The 16,319-nt window shown below is 30.6% G+C and overlaps 1 protein-coding gene across 4 annotated transcripts; it reads left to right on the top strand.

Moving 5' to 3' along the window:
* Window positions 1–1,110: 1,110 nt before the first annotated feature.
* LOC127698881 (interferon-induced protein 44-like) lies at window positions 1,111–13,534 on the top strand. Of its 4 annotated transcripts, XM_052202597.1 has the most exons (8): window positions 1,111–1,496; window positions 3,079–3,182; window positions 3,983–4,546; window positions 5,428–5,489; window positions 6,745–6,942; window positions 9,257–9,403; window positions 11,403–11,574; window positions 12,869–13,534. In XM_052202597.1, exons 3-8 carry the CDS (start codon window positions 4,021–4,023, stop codon window positions 13,177–13,179), a joined length of 1,416 nt encoding a protein of 471 aa, XP_052058557.1. In that variant the 5' UTR covers window positions 1,111–1,496; window positions 3,079–3,182; window positions 3,983–4,020; the 3' UTR covers window positions 13,180–13,534. The 4 variants fall into 4 exon arrangements, with proteins under 4 accessions (XP_052058557.1, XP_052058559.1, XP_052058556.1 ...); XM_052202599.1 differs by lacking the exon at window positions 3,079–3,182; XM_052202596.1 differs by lacking the exon at window positions 1,111–1,496 and having other exon boundaries at window positions 3,013–3,182.
* Window positions 13,535–16,319: the final 2,785 nt, after the last annotated feature.

Raw genomic sequence — 16,319 nt, 5'->3', positions numbered from 1 at the left:
GCAATCTTTAATGTGCATTTTGTGTTGAGATACGCATTTTCATTCTTTGATAGTTATGCTCCTTAAGAGCTATGCATTCAATAATAAAATATTGTATTGTCTAGATAAGAGTAGATACGTTTCCGTTTAAGAGTAATGCATTGCAATTGTCTCCCTTTACATTAAATACGACCTTTTAATAAGTTCTCCCTTTACAAATAAGAATAAAGGTTCATCATATCCTTTTAGCAAATATGGTCATGTTTACACAAATTTTATTCCGAGTACACACACACCTGTGCACCTGGTAAAGTTTTAAGGTGTGGCAAGAAATGGATAACTAATTTTTAAATGCATTTTAGATTTTAGTAATAATCACTTTCATAGATTTTCAGATTCCTTTTTTTTTTCGTTCCCACAAAAGATGCCAAAAAAAAAATCAAGTTGCAAAAAATGTTTGATATGTTCCCTTATGTAATGTTATAAGTGAGTTGTTAAGAATTGAAATAGATGATAACTGGACAATAGATACCTGCATACTTTCGAGTTATGTCCTTCACTGGAAAAGTGCGTCAATTATGCGCGCTTTTATGACGTCATTTACCAGATAGAGGGGATTGTCTGTATCCCTGCACTATTAAAGTTCATCAAGCGTCTTCGTGATCGTCATTACGCAGGATAAACTAGAAATAATGTTTGCTCCGTAGGTACTAAATCACATATTCCCTAATGACAGCATTGCTGCTTATCAATTATAAGAATTTGATTTGCCGAATAATTCGTGCAATATAGCATCATATTTTTTCAATCGCTCACAGAACATGGGAAGAAAGTGACGATGCCCCTAAACGCACGAATGATGTTATCTAAAACCAAAGTTTTTGACGAAAATGCAACGAATTTAAAAGTGGTCTATTCCTTCTGTTGAACCATATTTCAATATCTGTGCATTTCCCTCAACTATCATAATTCTACATATCCAAAAATATTTATTACTTCACAATAAATCATATTAAAAGACCTACTACAAAATATTTCGCTTTGTTGAAAAATATTATGGTAAAGTTTTGTTCCTGGTTAAATTTGATAAAAGTAAGTTTCCGGGTTACCGGAATTCATTTATAAGTGTATGTCAAACGTCATTCTAAAGATTTGTACAACGATATATATTGATATATGTATGTATATGTGTTTATATGTATGCTATGAATCTGGTAGGACAGTCCTACTTTTATTTCAGCTTGGTTTTACCATAGAACGTCATAATTTAGAACAAATAAGTTTCAAATGATAGCAAAATTTATCATGTTATCGTGGACAATGAAAAAAATGTGTAATCATAAATAATTGAAATCATTCGTTAAAGCAGTTTATTGTAAAGCAGGACAATTTTCAAACAGAGCACACCAGAAAATAACCCGACATCTTCCTGTTAAAAATAATGCACACTTCTTAAGGTGGAGTTAATCAAACGTTTAAATATCAAGACTTATTGTTTGACAGGAGAAATTATTCAGGTGAGTGTTTCTGTAAGATCTTTGAAAGATTTCTTAAATGATTTAAGAAATTAGTAAAAAGTTTATTTTTACATCTGTAAATATCCTCCCCTTCTTTTCTTGTATGAAGAAAAAGAGATAAATTACATCTTACTTTATTTGTCGTTTTTACCATTATTCATTCGAACGTAACTGATGAGTCTTTTGTAAACGAAACATGGCGTACATAATTTGAATCCTGGTATATTATGTTATATCTGATGAGTTTATTTAGATATATGTTAATTACTTAGTCAATTAAAAATAATATAACGTAATACTCATTTTCACAATGCCAAGCTAAATAAATGATATGATGCATATATGGAGGTTCAGGAGATATAAAATACTGACAAGGAATAAAAGACTATGATGTTCCCAAATACCAAATATATATAGTCAATAAAAAGAACCAACTAGCTATATGTACCAGATCGTCTAGAATAGACAATAATGCGCGGATAAGGAAAAAAATATAAAAATCTAAATATTTGCGCAACGGTACTAATATAAGATGGCTATATGCGAAAATGATGTTATCTAATCCCGTTGACAAATATTTCGTCTGAACAATTAGCATTCGTCAGTGTCAATAATTTAAATATATATATATATAATTGATATATGCTAGTATGGTAGTATGTGAAAGTACAAAAGTAATTTATTCTCTCGTATGTTCAAATTGTGAGGAATTCGATATTGGTGCGACAAAATTAATTTCGTACTAGGATAACCGTTTAAAGGCAACAAACCAAACATAAAGATTTAACAATCGTTCGGACTAACGAACATTTCATTCGTTGTACCCATAGATGGTTTTGAATATTCCAATTATAAATGATAAATACTATTTTGATTTATTAAAAGAACATTTTTGTATCTCTTCAAAAGGTTAGCTGATGAAAATGCAATTTCTATATTTTTTGTACCTGGTTTGATTTGAGACTATGCTTCTGTAACAATACGGCAACACCGCCTACATTGTGGTCAGAGCCATAGAACTCTAGTTTCCCTGAGTAGATGATGACTGTCCTAATTGGCTTTTATCTAGGATAGAAACAAGATGTATCATGTATGCATGTTATACCTTGCTGATCATCTATTTTGTCTGTCGTAAAGGATAACAATACCTGCCATGCAGTCACATGAATATCATTTTATGTCTTAATATACGACCACTTTAAGACAGACATTCTTAATTTAATGATATGAGCTAATTAGCCCTAATACGGATAAATCAGCATGTGCAAAACAGATAAAGTCCCTCTTTTGATATAAATCATGAGTTAATATTGCCTTTCGGACCGGTCCAATCTGGAAAAAAGCCGTAATGGAACGGGCCGAAAATCAAGACAGAATATTCACCTGTTGTTGAAATTATTTACGCTACACCAATTTTTGGATGTATTTAAATGAAATAAGACACATTTTTTCAATTTAAAATGACAAGGAAAATATAATTCTGATCCGTCTTTTCTTACGATTTGGAGCGGAAACATTCCACAACCTTTTTAAGTAGACGAATTAAAACGGTCTGGTATAATGTCTTATTTATTCTTCACAGGTGTTTGTTAGATAGAATGAATTTTATAAGAAAAGACTAAGTTCCTGAACTGGAAATAAGAAATCTCATCAATATTGACAAAATAATTCGTCGTGACTGGAAAGGTAAAATTCAAATAATATTTAAATTTTATGTCTAAATAGAATCATTTTGAAAATGCCTTTAATATTGACTTGATTTAAAAGTATACAAAATTTTATTCGTTTTTGTTGAAATATTTGTCTCTAATTTCTCATTTTATTCAAACTTTATTTATATTCGAAGATTTGTTATTTTCCAGTGACCACTAGAAAATATAAATTGAGGTATGTACGTTAGAAATGCAACGATGAGAAAAAAGTCGACATCCCGCTGTTTTCTCATTGCTTCTTATCTAACGAGGAAAATTAAACAGTGAATTATAACCTTTTATCATTGTTATTTGTTTTCTTTATTACTATTTACTTCAGTTTTCCTAGCGAACTTTTAATCAAAAGCGTATGCAAAAAATAGAATCACCGAATTTCATTTGCAAGGGTGATGATGATTCTTCACTTTTTTTTTAAAGTTATAAGTACATTTGTCATTGTTAATTTTACAATACACAAACAAAATTATGTTATCATTCTTCCGCAATTTTAAACGAAATAAATCATGCCAATAAATGTACGCTATCTATTGAATGTGGGTGGTTGTGTACATACAATTGTTACAGCTTCATGTACTATTTTCTTAAAGGAAGCATCTTTTCAAATCAACTATTTTCTTAAAGGAAACATCTTTTCCTCAATGATAAAATTTAAAAAATGAACCAAAGAAACATTTGTTTTAATTTGCATTGATATTTACGAAAAAGGTAAAATAATTATAACATATTATATAATATATTTTTACTGTATAATTTTGAGTTCCAAAATAATTTTAGATATAAATCATATATAAAAGGCATAAAACTCCATCAAAATGGGTGTTGAATTTAAGAAGAATGACCAATTGCAAATGAACAAATGGATTGGTGGGAATAAAAATTACACACTGCTATATAAAGCAACAAGGGATGGATGTACGGCAACAGCATTCCATAATAAATGCAATAATAAGGGACCAACTGTTACTATTTTGTACAATATCAACGATTCCGTTTTTGGTGGGTATACTTCCATTAGTTGGAGAAGTGTTGGAGATTATCATACCGATGCAAGTGCCTTCCTTTTTCGGCTTTACCAGAATAGAAACTGGATTCCAGTTAAAATGCCATTTAATGGTAGTAATTATACTACCATTTACGACGATGCCTCTTATGGTCCTACTTTCGGTGGTGGACATGATCTCAGAACATTCACAGGCACTGTCAACAGAAGTGGAACGTATTATCAATTGAACGGTGCTACCAACTTTGGTCATTCATATACAATGAATGGCGAAACATATAATTCTATAGCTAATGGGCATTTGCAAATTAAAGATATAGAAGTGTATTTAGTAGATGGTAAGTTCAAAGCATACTCGTATATATTAACCATAAGTAAGAAACCTTAAGTCCTTAGTCCTTAAGGGCACATGCATTATATAAACTTTCGCTGTATCACAAAATTTGTTAAATAGAGGCAAAAGATACCGAAAGGACATTCAAACTCATAAGTTGAATATAAACTGACACTGACACGGCTAAAAAAAGAAAACAATAAACAGACAAACAACAGTACACAAAACACAACTTAGAAAACCAAAGACTTAGCAAAACGAACCCCACAAAAAACTGGGGATGATAGCAGGTGCTCCGGAAGGTAAGCAGATCCTGCTCCACATGTGGCACCTGTCGTGTTCCTTGTGTTACTACAAGTTAAGAATTTAAAAGAAAAAGAAACATAAATATCAGTAAAAATATCTTATATTATCTAAACCAAATACCAGTTTGAAAATTTTGTTCCCATTCCTTCAGTGACTTTCACTGTTAGACAGTAACTCATCAAGTAACTCATACATTTTCCAACATATTTGTAACAATCTTAAAAAGGAATAGACAAGCTAAAGGAGACATAAACAAAACAAGATTTTGAAGTTAACAAAACAAATATGCTAGTGTTGAACTTATTTTTTAACTGTCTGCATTTTCTTCAGACTTTGAATTCCGTGAAAAAATAAATCATGACTTAAAAAGGCAAAGTAAATTTTGGTGTTGTAATCTATGGCATACTAGTATTCAAACAGTCAATAATACTTGAGCAATTTATAAATAGACAAAATTTTCTTCTTTAATATGATTCCAGCGTCACTGGTGAGTCTTTTGTAGACGAAACGCTGATCTGGCGTACACTATTTTAATCTTGCTATACATTATAAGTGTATGTATAAATATTTCATTGATAGACTTACCTGCTGGACCATCTTTCGAAGTCCCATGGAGGAAGACCCCAAAATGGGATGAGAAGGTACTGTTTGGACTGACATATAACTAAAAATGTTTAAATTTGAGCTAGGAAAATTGAAAAAAACCAATACTAGTTCGACATCAATTATTGTTATAAACTGTTAAATTAACAGCAAAAACATGTAGTTTACTCTTTCAAGGATTCTCCTTTAGAATTAGCTTTTATTGAACATCGATGAACTACTCTTGCCTTAATCAACCAAGTATGATCAAGATACTGTCGATACATTTTAAAATATAATGAGAACTTATCTGTGTTTGGTATATATTCTATCGAGTACAATCCACACTCGTTTAAGTACTGTTATCTTGATTTTGTGAATATTGTTAATATGTTAACCACTTTTTCTATTTCAATCCTCTAATCCAATCTTTCTTTCACATAGCCCATAGTATGTAAATGATGTTTGACATATTCTTTTTTATTTTAATTTTTCCTGTCATAAAGGTTAAGATAGCATATGCGATTTTAATGACTAACTTTATAATTCTACCTCTTCAGTTCGAATACCGTAAGTATGTGTAATAAAAAGTATAATAACAAAAATACCGAACTCCAAGGAAAATTCAAAAAGGAAACAGAAAGGTTTAAAATATACAAAGACAAATAAAAAGAACACTACAACACGTAATTAAGATGATAGACAACGTCAGTATCTATAATCTATACTTCAAGACCATCATGTATTATTTGTGAAGTTGATACAGAGTATTTATCAACAAGGTCTTGGTATCTTCCGATGAACTTTTTTAGAGAAAGGACGAGACATTCTTTGACATAACCATGATTCTTGAACTTTCTTTTTTTCTTGAAAAACAACGTCAATTTATCTGAATGAAATTAAATGATCTGGCATCTTTGTTCTTCCAATAAGAGACATAACGGGAATGTGTACATGAAAAACGTAAAATTTAAACCTCGCAAACCGGTTTATCACTAGAAATTTTGAGAAATCTTAACTCCGCCAAACTATTGACTTTCGAGTAACCTTCTTCTGATACACTTGAAATACAAAACACTACACGTTTGAAAGCTAGAAAACCAAAAGAATATACAACGAACAATTAAATCAATATAAAGTTTGTCTGACGGAGTTGTGATTCTGGTTTTGGTACAAAATTCATGAACTGGACATACACGGACCAAACGTACCTCGGTAAGTTTCAATATTAATATCTAAGTCGGCTATTGCTTACTTATCTGCAAAATTCCCGCAAGACATAATATATATATATATATTTATCTTTTATGTAAGCTACTTAATGACTTGAAAGAAAAGATAGAACAATATAAACCTCTTCAGGAACTAAAAGTTCCCCAGGCACGTCTTTTATTGGTTGGACAAGTAGGAGCAGGAAAATCCAGTTTCTTTAACACCATCAATTCAATCTTTAAAGGATATATAACAAGTCAGGCATGTAGTGGTAATGCAGAGCATAGCGTAACAACTGTTGTGAGTAGTACTACATTTGACAAGTTTTGTAATTGTGTATGTTTTGATTAATGATAAACATTTTGTAAGGATAGGGACAATTTTGTTGATTTGATAGCTCCAATTTTTAGAATTAACGTTTATTATTTCAAAGAAACACTGCACGTTTGAATGAGAGAAAAAAAAATTCATTGGTTTAATAGCTGTGAAGTGACAGTGACCTACAAATGACGAAATTATAGAAATCTTGTCGTTTGACACATACATTTTGTACATGTAATGATATTGATCCACTCTCGCATAAAAGAGATTTAGAAAAAGAAAGAATTTTGTTCTGTGATGATTTGTTAGTGGGAAAACATTATTTCTTGCAACAAATGTGTTCTATGTATGTTTAACAAAAATTTAAATGAAATTTGAATTTTTCTCCGAAAATGCCAAATATTTTTGATAAGTGAACAAGCAGACAATGAAAATAAATGTATACAGTACAAAATGTATATGGTAATGGAGAGATAACAAAATTAAAACCGCTTCAAATTGAAATTAATTCAACTAGAGATTTAGAATTGCTTATTATTTAAGGCACATTCTCCTTGTATCCACTTGACTTTTAGAAAAAATTAGGTAAAGTTCTATTCTTTATTCGTTTTTTTAAATAATTCTAACGCGAAAGTATTAAACAAATTGTATTTGAAAAATTGATAATTTGTGTGAATGAAGACACACAGACACATTTTCATGATTTTTGTTCAAGTGAATTCCTTCAATTTTTGCAGAAATTTAGAATAATTTAATCAATAAGATAAACATTCTAGCACAATAAGTTCGTGTTGAGTGTTTTATGAATTATGAAAGAAATGCACCACTTGAATGGAAAGGTGACATTAATTCATTAAGGGTTCGATGCCCTTTCGAGGAAATGTCTCACAGCTATCTAGATTGAACGGAGAGTGAAATCGGAAAGTAACAAAACATTCTTGAAGCTATCACATAATTAAAAAGTAAGTTTCTATGTATGTTGGCGTTTGTTTTTGTTGCAGTTCAGTGTTTCTGTTTTTCCGTTGTTTTCCTCGGTTTTTGGTTAGTAACCCGGATTTGTTCTCCCTTAATCGATTTATGACTATTGAACAGCTGCCTTTATCTATTTAAAAATCAAAATTTTGCGATGCTCGTGTTTATATTCAAATACTATATTTTCGTTCACTATTTCGATTTTATTCCGAATATAAACGATAAATCCCAAAGAACATCCATTTCTAAATCAAATGTGTTATTGTATGATTTCAAAATGTAAAAAGTTGAAACAAAATTACGGTTTTATTGAACTTTTGTATTGATGACTATTGTGCATTATTAGTCCATGATGAATTACAAGCTATTGTTATATGATAAACATCTAGATATTCCATATTTATACTCATTGCATATTCCTTGAAAAAATCATGTCACTGAAATCAAGGAGGCTATATCTATTATGAACCCATAATCTCCTTTATGAAAATAATTATTAGCTATTCCAAACATATTTTTAACAAAGTCTTTGCATCATATATAACCACACAATGGACTTGGTTATATATAAGAGTCTTATATTTGTCCCTTTTTAGTTTGTATATTTGAAATTGTATAAAATCGAATTATTCTATTTTTTTTGGAAATTAAATTTATGCGTCTCATATGTCATGTGAATATAATATTGTTTATTCTGGCTTGTTTAATTAATGACGAGTGTCAACATTGTCTTTACAAACTCAGCATGCTGACACCGGGCAAGTGACTTGATAGGATATCACATACAGAAAGACTGTTCTTCGGATAAGAAGTATACCACAGTAAATTAAAATCATGCGCGACAATTCGTACTGGCCTACACGAAGGAAAATAAAAGGCCATGTTTGTATATCGTATTATGTTAAAGTGTTTTTTTTTTTAAATAAGTTTCAGGAGTTAAAAGGAAGTGTAACCACTGCAAAAGATATAGTTACACCCATTTTAAAATTCAAACACAATTTTATCACAAAGGAAAAAAATATATTTGATGTACCAATAATTGTCAATTTTAAATGTACGATTGTTGACAAGCTTTATTTAAAGAATTTAACTTTTTAAAAGTCATACTGAAGGTTTCAACACATTTGCTTCAAACTTTCCTTGACTTTTTAGGAACATGTTTTTTTTCCCTTAAAAAGGATTAAGGACATACAATTTGTTAATTTTTTAGGTCGATGAATATCTTTACAAATACATAGGTTTTTATTATATTGTATATCATGTAGATATACTGTATATAGTGTCGGATATTTTTGGTTTTTTTTGCAATTTTCTTTTGTAGTACCGAATGTATCAAATCAGGAATTTGACATCAGGCGAACCACTAAATTTCAGACTACATGATACCAGAGGAATCGAGGTAGACCAAGGAATTGATGCACATGAAATGTGTTTCTTATTGGACGGTCATATACCAGATCGACACCAGGTAGCCAGATTTATCAATACTGAACTAAAACAAAATCGTGGTGCCAAGTTGATTAGGAATTAATTTGGGTCATCTTTGGATTCCAAGCGTTGACAAAATATAAAACATTTAGTTAATGTTTCGATATCTTATAACCCTAATGTTGACCCCAGCTTGCACCATTTGTATGTGTTCTGCGTCACTTGAATAAGAAATAATGCATACATTCGACATGCATAGTTATTACTAATGGAATACCGACTGTTTGTTGTAAAATCAATCAACGAAAATTTACAAATATGTTGTCGATTATTTAGTCTATCTTTTTTTAAAATGCTATCGTTCTCGATGTAGATTTTGTAAGAACCCGTTCGGTTTTTCACAAAGTACGATTTTAAGTAACCTGAAACTATGCATTGTGCATTTTCATTTTTGTACAAAAAAGCGCTGTATGATAAGATATAGTCAATCTTTAATCTTGAGGAATATGAGTATACAGTATAGCATAGTTGAAAGTTATTAATATTACAAAATTTTTATGATTTTGTATCAAAATTATGCCGCGGATGTTAAGACTTTTAAGAATCCACATCTGTTTGACCCAAATGGTAAGGTTTGCAGCACCACAATATTTATGGGTCATATTTTACAATATGAATAATTCTTATATAAAGAAGAAAAATAGAGAAAATAAATTTTTAGAACATTCTATTTTGTGCAAAAGGACGTTTTTCTTTATGGATACTACCGAAACCAGAAAATCTGATTTGTATCTTCAATGTTTGTATATCCCTATCTCAAAATAGACATTGTTGGTCGTCTTCATAATAGGATTTTTGAAAAAAACGTGACTATATCAGATTTTTGATTGTAAATAACCCATTTCTCAGTAGTAAATAACAAAGCAGAATCAATCAAGAAGGCATTCAAAAACCGTTGGTCGAAGAAAGTAAAATCAAAGTTACAAAGAAAAAAAAGATGAAAAGACAACAATTGTTCGCAAAATACTACATAGAAAACTAATGAAACCGGCTGTCCCATATTATGGTGCTTCCATATCTGAATTGGTACATTAGGAGAGTGCATGTTTACATTTACGAACTTTATCAGCAGTTGCCTGATGCAAAAATCAACTAGAAGGGTTATGGAAACTGAACTCGACAACACAAGTATAACGGTCACAAATATGAAAACACATCTAAATACAACAGCGCCTGATATGTTTTTACCGATGATGTCAATTCCGTATCGAGACATCTTACCAATTGATTCTTGATCACATGATTGTGATACAAGTATAAGAGGTGATTCTTGTACCTTAAAGACGAACACTGGAGTTCATGTGAATACCTGATTTTTTTTCTCTCTTGGTTATTTGTGCATTAAAAATAGACTAACAAATTCTGAGCATTGGTAAACAATTTTCCCCTCTTGAAAAAATCATTGATCATGAGAAAATTTATTATTTTCATACAATACTATTGTATTGTCCATACAAAACTAGGTAAGAACAGCAGACTATTCTCAGCATTATTTCAAAATACTGAAGATGTCAAACTTTTTTGAAAGTATCGTCCAAGCCAATTCGTCTGTTCATGTGCATGGTCAGTGAATATGAGATGACCACATGTTTATCAATGAAAGCTTTATAATGACATCACACAAGTTAGTTTGAGAATCTGTCATTGTTTGGTTGTGATCATTGATGTTTTTTTCTGGTAGCTCTATGGTACGAGACTTACATAACCTGCACTGATCGAATCTAAGCAGAAACGTCAAATCAATATACAATTTTATCATATACATATAAATCTCCTTTTTGCCAATTTGCAAAAATCGGCCACTTGAATATATGAAATTGGTATGATATATAGAATTAAAACGCCTTCTATCATTCAGTCCAGCTCTCACCATGTTTAACGTGGCCGCTGATACTAAAAATAGCACATGGGTTTTTAGCAACCAAAGTTATAGTGTTATATTTACTATACAGGTTAAAAATTAAAGTATCATTTTTCAGTTGAATCCTTCAGTTCCTCTATCAACAGACATTCCAGGATTTGTAACTAGCCCCCATCTTTCAGAAAAGATACACTGTGTCGTGTTTGTCATAGATGGCAGCACAGTTGATGTCATGCCAGAGAAGGTTATTGAGAGGATGAAGACACTTCAGAGTCGCATGAATCAACGAGGTCAGTATGATTCTACATCATACCATTCCAACTAGCCAAAATGCATACAACATTTTGTGTAATTTGCTAAAAAATGTCTTATAAGAATAAAGTTTGTCAGCTACACGTATTTAGTTTTACTAAAGAGCGGTGTATTGTGATGCAACATCACTGAAAGCATACTGACAGCGCAAATTGTGCGTATTACATCAAAGGAGTAAAATTTCAGTTTTTCTCTCACATGTATAATTATTGGTTTTATGTAAATGTCAGTGCAGGAAGTGTTATGGTTTACCGCTGTACATCCGTCCAGTCGTAATTTCGCATTTTGTACAAAAACAGTGGAGTACTTTGATAAAACATCATAAAACTTGTCTATAATACTTGAATCAATAATGGAAACATACTTTAAGGGTATATGATATATTTTATTGACTGGAATTTTATGGTACTGTCATACAAGTGAGAGGTTTAGCTAGCTATAACACCAGGTTAAATCCATTTTTTTCTACATAAGAAATGCCTGTACCAAGTCAGGAATATGACAGTTGTTATCCATTCGTTTGATGTGTTTGAGCTTTTGATTTTGCCATTTGCTTAGGTACTTTCCGTTTAGAATTTTCCTTGGAGTTTGGTATTTTTGTTATTTTAACTTTTTGTTTGTTAAGCGTCGAGTTGCAAAAAAATAACAACTTCAAATTTGATTCACATGATACGTTCTTCAAAGTTGTTTAATCGTCTAAAAGCAGAAAATTAAGACTGTTGGACATGTGCCGAAATTTGGCCTCACACCACACAACAGGCCACCTATTAACCCTCATAGAAATTTCGTATGTGGACTGAATTTCTTAACCAGAATTTTCCCTCGTGCTTAAAGATCTTAGATTATATTAGTTAGATAATTTCAGTGAATATCCATGTACGTCTATGAATATATGAAAAAGGGACAGCAGTCACCAAAGTGACCATACACAATTATAAATCGAAGATAAAAAAAACAACACTTTTGCAAAAATTAAAAAAGGAAGAAAAGACAAACAAGTTCACAAAACACTACAAGAAACTAATTACTGGGCAACTGTATTCACTTAAACCGATCTCAGGTGTCATGGAATGATAAACAAATCCGGTTGTCATATTCTCCTTGATTGGATTATATTATTTTCTTAACAGAGAGAGAGAGAGAGAGAGAGAGAGAGAGAGAGAGAGAGAGAGAGAGAGCGAGTTGGAAAGATTTTAGCTTTCTGTTTATTCCATTGTTGGTTTTAAGTCTGTGTTAACTTTGTTTATAGTTGGATTGTCAAAAATATTACAGGAGTTCCACAAGTGGTGTTGCTAACAAAGATAGACAAGATGTGTGAAACTACGGCTGAAAACCTTTCAAAGGTTTTCTTCAGCTCAGTTATCCAGGAAACAATAAACAGAGTATCACAGATAATAGGACTTCCAAGGTCACACATTCTTCCAATTAAAAATTATGAGTCAGAGATGGAACTAAATGAAAACGTAAACATTCTAACTTTGCTGACATTACAGCAGATGTTACATTTCTCTGATGACTACATGTGCAACTACCTTGACCAAATTGAAGAGGAAAAAATCCAAAAGCTCAGTAGTAGAGAGTAAAGTAGTTCCTTCTTTACAGTGACATTTTAAGTTTAATTGTAAATCTCATAGTATATTCAAAACATACCTTTATGCTAAAAAATGTATAACTAATAGAACTTGTATTTGTTTTTATCAAGACTTCAAATAACTTTTCATTATCATTAACTAACGTGATCACGGAAATTTAAGAAGTCTTATGCACTTATTTTGTGCTAAAACCAACATACATTTCATTGTTTTAAATATATTTCTGCTTGACCCTATGTAATTGATTATTACATTGTGTAATTGCATTTGTTTTAGTTTTATAAAAGAGCTTACATTTTCAGTACTTCCCATGTATTTATTTAACGAAATAAATTGAATGAAGTGGTCTAGTTAACATTTCCATCATTACAAACAAGATTCAATACTCAAATTGATTATACGACTTTTCGGATAATTTAGGAGGTTAATACATCTTTTGCATTTTTTGTCATAACAATAAAAGTGAAGAAATCGTTGCGTTAAGATTACTTGATTGAACCTTCTATTCGAAACTTCTCACAATACCACTGGCGCAGCCAGGCATTATATTGAGGTTTCAAATTGCAAAATGAGAATAAATGACTCATGTAGAGACAGTCGGGGTGTTCCAGCATTCAAACATACATACAATGATAGCCACTGAATGAACACATTTTTCTGATAATGTTACAAAATGTATTGTTTGTATTTACACTCCACACAGATATTTAAACAATGATATAACATGTTAGTATTATTCACATATCATTAGAATATTTCAGTTAGTTTTTATCTCATCAAAACATTCCTTTCAAAACAACAATATGTGTTGAATAATCTTGATAAAGCAATGGGTCATAATAATCAAAGTGATAACCCATGCCCAGATACAGTCAAAATGACCAATAACAATCAATGGATGTCTTTGATAATAGGATTATGTCAAAGTCCTTTTGATAAACCATTACATTTAGTGACACTCTTAATTAAACAAATCCTGTCTTTATTCATTTCAATGTTTTTTTTCTCATAGATTTTTAATTTTATTATGGGATATAATTTATTAACAAAAAGGTGTATTTACAACTGTATTATGCATTCATGTGTTATGAAAAAATAAGACTTACAATTGTGGGTCAATATTATTCAGTCTTTGGGTCAAAGTTAGAAAGGTAATAAATTTAATTTTAAAACTTTTTCAACAATTTTACCTAAATCCAAGAAATTAGAACGTTATTCATATGTATTCATATGTATAAAATAAGACTTACAATTGTGGGTCAATATTATTCAGTCTTTGGGTCAAAGTTGGAAAGGTAATAAATTTAATTTTAAAACTTTTTCAACAATTTTACCTAAATCAAAGAAATTAGAACGTTATTCATATGTATAAAAGAGAGGCGGAAGATACCAAAATGGATAATCAAACCCACAAATCGATGACAAACTGACAAAGCAATGTCAGAAATCGAAAAGACAGTTTACAAAACATAAAAAAGAAACTACGTCTGAGCAACATGAACCCAACCAAAAAATTAGGGTTATATCATGTGCTTCTGAAACGTAAGCAGGTCGTGCTCCACATGTAGAGGATCAAACATTTTTAAAAGCAAGTTTTTAAACAATGTGAAAACATGAAAACGTTTTCAAAGAACATGCATTTAAATTTCGGAAAAGGAGGAAAGCCAATAAAGTCAATCAGAATTTAACTGATTTTTTTTTATATATCAAAAGAATTAAAATCTTAATCTTCACTATACATTGCTGTTGATGCTATTGATACAAAATTATGAATTTAACATGTCATCAAATGGCACCTACAACCAAAATAAATAAAGTTGCATCTGAGAGACGCTATAAGTTGAACTTCAAATGAAATTCTATTTTGGTTGTGTTTAACGATTTTCATTTAAGACAATACTCAAAATTTGATTAAACAGTTCAAATATGCAGCTCAGACATACGACATAATGTTGTTATAAGATTCAAGTACTCATATGATGCTATAATATTATAAGTAAAAGAAACAATTAGCATGAAATAAAGGGAAACATTGAAGGATCGTTTTACAAAATAAATCATTGACCATAGCTTTTGATAACACAAGAACTGATTGTATCCTTTATTAAATTTCAGTATTTTCCCGAATTCCTACTTTCATTTTAGTTTGGTTTTTCATATGATGTCATAATTTAGAACAGATAATTATTAAATGATAGTAAAATTTATCATGTTATCATGGATAATGAAAATTATGTGTAATCATGAATCAATTAAATAAATCGTAAGAGCAGTTTATTGTAAAGCGGGACAATTTTTAAACAGCGCATACTGAAAGATAAACTGCCATCTTCCTGATAAAAATATTGCATCCTTCTTGAGGTGGGTAAAATCAAACGTTTATACCCAAAAATAAAACTGGCTGAAAGGAGAAATTATTCAGGTGAGTGTTTTTGTGAGTTATTTGAAAGATTTTTCAAATGTTTTTACCAAAGTAGTAAAAAGAAAATTTTTGCATTGGTAAATATCCTACCCTTCGACTTTTTTTTGTGTGAAGAAGAAATATAATTAATACTTTGTTCTTTATTTGGTCTTTTTAACTTTATTGTTTCGAACGTCATTGATGAGTCTATTGTAGATTAAAAACGCGTCTGGCATACAAAATTTCAATCCTGGTTTCTATGATAAGTTATGTTGATATATTTGTCTGTAATTTCTCAAGTAAAGCTTTATTTATATTTGGAGATTTGTTATTTTCCTGTGACATATGCACTACAACCAGTAGAAAATATAAATTGAGATTGGTACGTTTACAATTTTACGCTGAGAAAACATCGACATCTTACTGTTCTCATCGTTTCTTATCTAATGAGAAAAATAAAACAGTGAATTACAACCTTTTATAGTTGTAAATCGTTATAATTATTACCATTTTCAAGAATTTTTGTAGCGATCTAATAATCAAAAGCCTATGGAAAAATTCCCAACACCGAAGAGTTCAATTTGCAAGATGATTCGTCACTATTTTCCATTGTACATTGGGTACATTTGTCACTGTTAATAATTTGAAAACTCTACAATATATAACAAATTACGTTATCATTCTTCCCAATTTTTAACCAACAAAATAAATCATGTCCACTAATGTGTGC

This window comes from Mytilus californianus, unplaced genomic scaffold (assembly GCF_021869535.1).
Source record: "Mytilus californianus isolate M0D057914Y unplaced genomic scaffold, xbMytCali1.0.p SCAF_4, whole genome shotgun sequence".
Taxonomy (NCBI): Eukaryota; Metazoa; Mollusca; class Bivalvia; order Mytilida; family Mytilidae; genus Mytilus; species Mytilus californianus.
This window is presented reverse-complemented; position numbering and strand designations above follow the sequence as displayed.

Bases quoted from the DNA above. Each gene is read 5' to 3' on its own strand.
- LOC127698881 (XM_052202599.1), top strand. From the start codon at position 4,021: ATGGGTGTTGAATTTAAGAAGAATGACCAATTGCAAATGAACAAATGG. The intron at 6,943-9,256 runs GTGAGTAGTACT...TTTCTTTTGTAG, and splicing joins AGCATAGCGTAACAACTGTT to TACCGAATGTATCAAATCAG. The intron at 9,404-11,402 runs GTAGCCAGATTT...ATCATTTTTCAG, and splicing joins ATATACCAGATCGACACCAG to TTGAATCCTTCAGTTCCTCT.